The sequence below is a fragment of the Apis dorsata genome, unplaced genomic scaffold (assembly GCF_000469605.1).
Source record: "Apis dorsata unplaced genomic scaffold, Apis dorsata 1.3 scaffold_429, whole genome shotgun sequence".
Taxonomy (NCBI): Eukaryota; Metazoa; Arthropoda; class Insecta; order Hymenoptera; family Apidae; genus Apis; species Apis dorsata.
This window is the reverse complement of record NW_006263682.1, coordinates 323714-330421: the sequence shown is the minus strand read 5'-3', so window position 1 is coordinate 330421 and position 6708 is coordinate 323714. Positions and strand designations below refer to the sequence as shown.

The 6708-nt window shown below is 24.7% G+C and overlaps 2 protein-coding genes across 3 annotated transcripts in view; one reads left to right on the top strand and one right to left on the bottom strand.

Moving 5' to 3' along the window:
• LOC116186103 overlaps nt 1-2674 on the top strand; it is a 3733-nt gene extending 1059 nt beyond the window's left edge. Inside the window, exons 3-7 of the mRNA XM_031512386.1 lie at nt 77-298; nt 464-1249; nt 1445-1882; nt 1961-2023; nt 2130-2674. Of these exons, the coding sequence (XP_031368246.1) occupies nt 77-298; nt 464-1249; nt 1445-1882; nt 1961-2023; nt 2130-2524 (1904 nt within the window). The 3' untranslated portion in view covers nt 2525-2674. The remainder of the gene's footprint in view (nt 1-76; nt 299-463; nt 1250-1444; nt 1883-1960; nt 2024-2129) is intronic.
• An 860-nt stretch (nt 2675-3534) lies between these two features.
• The window catches only part of LOC102673077 (putative inorganic phosphate cotransporter), a 7899-nt gene continuing 4725 nt past the window's right edge, over nt 3535-6708 (bottom strand). For both annotated transcript variants that reach the window (XM_006619626.2, XM_031512388.1), the window contains 9 exons: nt 5997-6190; nt 5737-5867; nt 5547-5652; nt 5132-5216; nt 4811-5031; nt 4575-4721; nt 4345-4477; nt 4010-4251; nt 3535-3898 (listed from right to left, as the gene is read on the bottom strand). In XM_006619626.2, coding sequence (XP_006619689.1) covers nt 3665-3898; nt 4010-4251; nt 4345-4477; nt 4575-4721; nt 4811-5031; nt 5132-5216; nt 5547-5652; nt 5737-5867; nt 5997-6190 — 1493 coding nt within the window. In that variant the 3' untranslated portion in view covers nt 3535-3664. The remainder of the gene's footprint in view (nt 3899-4009; nt 4252-4344; nt 4478-4574; nt 4722-4810; nt 5032-5131; nt 5217-5546; nt 5653-5736; nt 5868-5996; nt 6191-6708) is intronic.

The window sequence follows — 6708 nt, the reverse complement described above, 5'->3', positions numbered from 1 at the left end:
CCAGAAGAGGTAGAACAGCCAGAAGAGCTAGAACAGCCAGAAGAGCTAGAACAGCCAGAAGAGCTAGAACAGCCAAAAGAGTTAGAACAGCCAGAAGAGCCAGAACAGCCAGAAGAGCCAGAACAGCCAGAAGAACCAGAACAGCCAGAAGAAAAACTCAAAGAAGATGCAGAAGTTCAAACATATTTACAGGGAATACCAGTCGTACATATTTCTATTGAATACCGAGATGAAGCCTCACAAACGATGTATATGCATCCACCATGCCCACCTTTACAATATTTTAGAGATATCATGAGTATGCGATTTGTCATTCTTTATTATAATTATTTACCACGCATATCTTTTTTTATAGGAATAATAAAATTAAAATTAATTACTTCGTAACATTTTTTAGGATCTTTATACATTAAAAATATAGACAAACACATTTTTAATTTCTATTAAAATATATGCCATATAGCATCTATGAAAGAGGTTCCCATGCCCGATTTAAAGAGGAGCAACGTAGCTGCAACTATTATTAGCTTCCATCCCGAAACACCGCAAGATGTTGTGATCGATCAACTATCCGCGGACGTCACGGACGAAGAACGTGAAGAATTCGTTTCTAAACTTAGCGACGAAGAAGAAAGGGACATGGATATCACTGAAATATTACATTTTATATTAATACGTGTATTTTGGATAGATGATCCGACCAGTCAAATACCAGCTGAGACTGCGGATAAAATTGTGCAAACTTATATCAAATATAATAATCGCACAAAAATCTTCGTTATAGATAATCAAGTACAAACTGATTTAAGTTGCGAACCGAAAGAATCTAATACGATGCTTTTATCGGATTATTGGGAAACAAAGAATATGATATTGAATTACTTGGAAGATTGTATTACTAAAGCAATTGAAGTTAGAATTATAGTAGATGATATAATAGATGAAATCATCGATAAATGTGCGGAAAGAGTTAGATATCCTATGAAAGAACAAAGCATACAAACTATAGCTACATACAAATTAGACAAAACAGAAAAAGATGTATTGAAAAAATTAAAACTCGATATGATCGTAGATCCCTTAGAAGCATCGATTATTGTCCTACCTTTGATAGATGATTTGTTGCAGATAGTTTGCGTTAATGTATCTAAAAATGCTGCTAAAAATGTTAAGATCATTTTAAATAAAATTCTACAACGGACGACAAATATAATAACAAAACTTATGGAACTAGAAAAACAAGCACAGCGTTAGTATCAATATACATTCAAATATTACGTTATTAAAAATGACACTGTCGTTGTCATTATCATTGAATTAAAAATTTCATATTCATTCCTTCACACATTATTTTGCACTAAAATAAGATATAAGATTTAACCAAGTATTTAATTGTTAATACGAAACTGTAATAACGAAATAATATTTTTATATCATATTTTAGGCAAACCAATAGATCAAGTGTTAGCTAAAAGAAAGAAGAAAATTCTTGAATTGTTATCGAAGAAAGAAACAGAAACAATTGCTACACAAACGAGTATAGCAGCAATTTCTGAAGTTAAAAAAATTATAAAATCGAAAGAAGTTTTATGTTCCGTTTGTAGAAGACAGTCAATGTGTCAATATTGTACGAGTAATCAAAAAATTGAAGGTGTTCCACAAGAGGAGTTTAAGATTCTTCGAACGCAAGATATATTGCTAGCATATAAACCCTGTTATATTATGACCAAAATATCCCAAGAAGACAAAAGCCTTGAAGTCACTTGTCCAGAAAAAAGTTTGAAATCTTCTTCAAAACTTCAAGTTTCTTCCTCGATGGATTCAAAAGAATCTCGTCATACAATTTGTGTATTTTTACAATCTGGTAAACTTGAACCTCGAGGTAAATATATTTAATGAAAGAAATTTTGAATTTAATATAATTACTATTTATTATTTATTTTTTATTATTATTTTTCAGAATCATTTAACGAATGGTCTTACGTAACTGAAGCTACGATAATGAAACCATGTTCCATAAAAGGTAAAATTATTATTATTTATAAATAATATATACATATACATTTTAACATGAATTTATTAAATATATTATTAAATAATAAATATATATATTAAATTATATTTTATAGAATCTATGAATAGCTCAAGTCAAACAACTGTAAGTTCGCTAGATCCATCATTTCAACCAGTTTTGTGTAGCACCCATAGTACATTAACTTCCCAAGCAGCAACCGCTTTGCAAATATTAAAAAATACATTTTGTACTCGAGAAACTTGTATTATTTCCTCGCAACAAACTTCGCTTATGGAGAATGAAAAAGTTTATAGTTGCAGTAAATCAAGTTGCAATGCATGTTTAACTATAAATAACACAAGCTGTACACAACAAACGTGTAAAGCTTTCTCAAAATTACATTTACCTAATACAAATACATGTAATTTTCAATGTCCTATGAAATCACATGGAGATGGTTTTAAAATTATTCCTATACATCTTTCTAAAGATTCTTCTATTTGCAATTAATATACAAATTAAAACATTATTTTACATATATTTATAATTATAATTAAATGTATACATTACAATAATTAATACATTCTTAAGATATTTATTTGACAGAAATAAATGCATATACACTGTTTAAGTATTCTCAGCCAAGCTATCTATGTGTCGTAACATAAACATTCATAATATTATATAATACATTCATGATAGTACATTCATTTATTATATACGCCTCGCATAAAAATAATTATATAAATTATATACATACATAATTATATTTCGTACATAATTCTTAAATTAATTACAATGAAACATGTATAAAAATATATTTATGAGATTTCTCTCATATTGTAGTTTATAAAGCTTATGTAAATAAAACATTATAAAAATATATATATTATTGTATATATAAATATATATACTCATATCATATCCATATAAAATTCATACATTTCTTCTTATTAACATTTTCATCATAAATTTTATTTGATTTATTTTTATAAAAGTACATATTTTATATTTGTGCTTTTATTAATATATGTGATATATAATGAATAATAACATATATGAAATATAATGAATCATAACATATATGATTCGTAACACATGTAATACATGAAATGATTTTATAAAATATGTACTTTTAAATTGAAATTCTTAATTATTTAAATCATAAAAAATAACTTATTATTTTATTTTTATATAATTTATGAATAAAAACTAAACTTACACATAATTAATGAAAATACAAACAGAGTGTTGTGAGTTACATTAAATTATATATTATTTTTAAGATTTATGTTATCTAGTTAATATAAGTATCTAGTTATAAATATCTAATACTTGTAATATTTTTAATTTGTTCTGAGGTCATTGCTAAATAAAACGAGTATTTTAAAAAATGTTAACAATGGAACAAAAAACCAATTAAAAATATCAATTAAAGAATTGAGAACAAATAAAAAACATCAAAATTTGTGATGTGGTGACTATGATGAAATATTAGTGACTAATAATTGTTTCTTATATTTTTTTTAAAAAAAAAATAATATTTATATCATTTATAAAATGATTTGAAAATTTCCATATTATAAGATTAAATGCGTTAGTACAGATAATACAGAAAATTTAATGTTAAGCCATATAAATGCAATTTTTTTAATTAACATTTGCTGCTTTATATTCATCTTCTTCTTCTTCTGACTGTAATTCTTTAATGGCCACTGCGGTCATTTGTGTTGTTTCTTCCTCAGAAAGTGTCGATATTTTTTGTTGATTTAAATTATTCCATGATTGAATTTCTGCTGATCCAAAAAACCAGAAGAGTATTGTTGCAGATGTAAATACTGCTGTTGAAATCCAGAACATAATACGCCATTCTTCTACTCCATTCTATAAAAAAATAACAATAAATAATTGTTTTTAACTCATTTATATTATAACAGTATGTTATAACAATATGTTATAATAATATGAATCTTATATATTCAATTTTATACATACTCTTTCATTTGTCAAAGCACCAATAATTGCTGGAATAATAAATCCAGGAAAACTACCAAAAGTGTTCATGATTCCATATAAAGAGCCAGCATAATTGGGTGCAAGATCTTGATGGTTTTGTAAATTAGTTTGACATGCAGCTCCATTAAAACTTAGTGCTATTATTAACATAACAATTGCAGTTATTGCATCACAACCAACATATGTCATTACAATCAAAGCTAATGCTGGACCCATATGTGCTATAAAAATAAATTTATTTTTAATTCATCATTTCACTATTTAATTTCATTAAATAAAATTTATTCAATCAATTATCATTCAAATTTACTTACAAAAGAGCATAAATATCTTTCTAATCCATCCTAAAGTAAGAATTTTTTTTTTTCGAACATAATCACCAGCTGCAGCAAATAATACTCCAGCACCAAGTCTTGCTATGTAAGGTAATCCTGTAATTGATCCTCCCTAAATGTAATTAAATAAAATTTAGCTTGTTTTAATATGAAAACAATTCCAATGATGTATAAATTAATAATAATAATAATAAATTAAATAATATTACCGATTTCATATTAAAACCAAGAACTTCTAAAGTATATTTCGGTCCATTAGTAGCAATGAAATATATACCCCACATATTTGCAAAATGAGCCCATAGTAAAACTAAAAATGGTATTGATGTAGCAACAGCTTTGACTGGTAGTTTCACCTAATTTATATTAATATTTAATGATGCTAGTATTACATAAAAGAATATAATTTATTTCATAAATTTAAAACATAAAAATTTATACTTACTTTCTGTTTAGAAACACTCGTACCTATTTGTTCTTTGATAAAAACTTTTTCATTTTCTGTGATTCCTGGATGAAGATCAGGTGTATCATATATAAGAAATACCCACAAAGCATAAAAAATCAATATAAGTCCACTTGTAACATAATATGCAGCTTTCCAACCAAAAGCACTGATTATTTGACCACATAATGTAAATGTTACTACAGTTCCAAAAGGACCACCTAAAAAATATCTTATTATTTTGGTATATATATTATTAATATTGTTTTAATATTTTGATATAATATAATTTTATATTTAATTTTTATTAAATATAAGTACCTTGCATTGTCCATACAAATATACCTTTCTCACTAGGAGGAACCCATCTGGCAATCATTGCATGAAGAGCAGGATAAATAGCTGCCTATTAATTTAATAAATTTATTAATTAATTCTTGTTTATAATAAATATTTCGTTATTTTGTTATTAAATACAATTAATAGAAATACATAAAAAATTTGTATAGATATATGTTTTTTTATAGTGAATATTTATACATAAAAAAAATATGTTTAAAATTTTCAAAATTCAAAATCGAGAATACAAAATTAAATAAAAATATGAAAAATATTTTTATATTCAAAATTCTACATATATTTTTGTAAAACTATTTTATTTAATGGAAAATTTTAAATAATTAGGAAAGAAAGTAATTAAATTAAATTAAAAAGATAAATAATTGAGCAAACTTACTCCAAAAAAGCCCATCAAAAAACGAAGTACGAATACTAAACCATAATGAATACCAGAAACCCAAGGCATCAAAAGGTTTAATACTGCAGGTATTAATGTTGCAAATCTATATTAAAATATTGTACAAAGAATACATAAATAAATAATATATAAAATTTAATACAAAATAACGAAAAGTATTATAACTTACGCTACTACTCTAGAACCTCCATACTTTTCTGCTAAAAGACCAGCAGGTATACTTGCTGGAAGAACTCCATAAAAATAACCAGAAAGTAAAAAACCTTGTATATGTTGATTCCATTCAAATCGTTCGCCATACTGTAAGATAAAAATATATAAATTTATAAATTAAATATATAAATATATAAATTACGGATTTCTTGAATATAAATAAATACAAATATTATGCATATAATATAGTATTATATAATTAAAAAAAAATCTTACATCTTTAAGTTCAATAGTTCTATTCGTAGTATTACTGATAATAGTAGCAGAACATGCTGGACCATTTCCTCCACTTTTACTAGTTGTATTTACCATAGCAACGATTATAATTGACAAATTAGTGCGAATCATATATGAAAACATACACGCTAAAAACATCATGGCACCTAAAATTGCTCTTCTTGGTATTCGTTCTGGAATATGTACGTGCATATTTTATTTATTAATAGAGAAGTTTTATTTAGTTTTATTTCATCTTATTTAAATGTTATATAGTTACATATAGTTATTCATATTATATTATATAAGAATATATAGATATTTTTAAGTTTTAAATAATGTATATTTTAAAAAACTTGAAAAAATTTTCAACTTTCGTTTCAATCGCAAAATAAATTTAATAAAAATATTATTTTATTTATATATTTAATAAAATTTAATTATTTTTACTAATTTTTTGTTACTCATAAAATTTATGATTTTTTCCATCTGTTTTATTTAATAATATTTATGAACATATTATGAACAATATTCTAATATGAACAATAATAATTGTATTCAATTAAATAGGATCAAATTCCCAGAAAAGTTCTATTATATAAATAAATTATATATAATATATATATAATTATATAAAAACTGGCAAAATAACGGTATTACTTTTATCTTTATTTAACTGTCAAGACAATACTAACAATATAAGTTTCATATA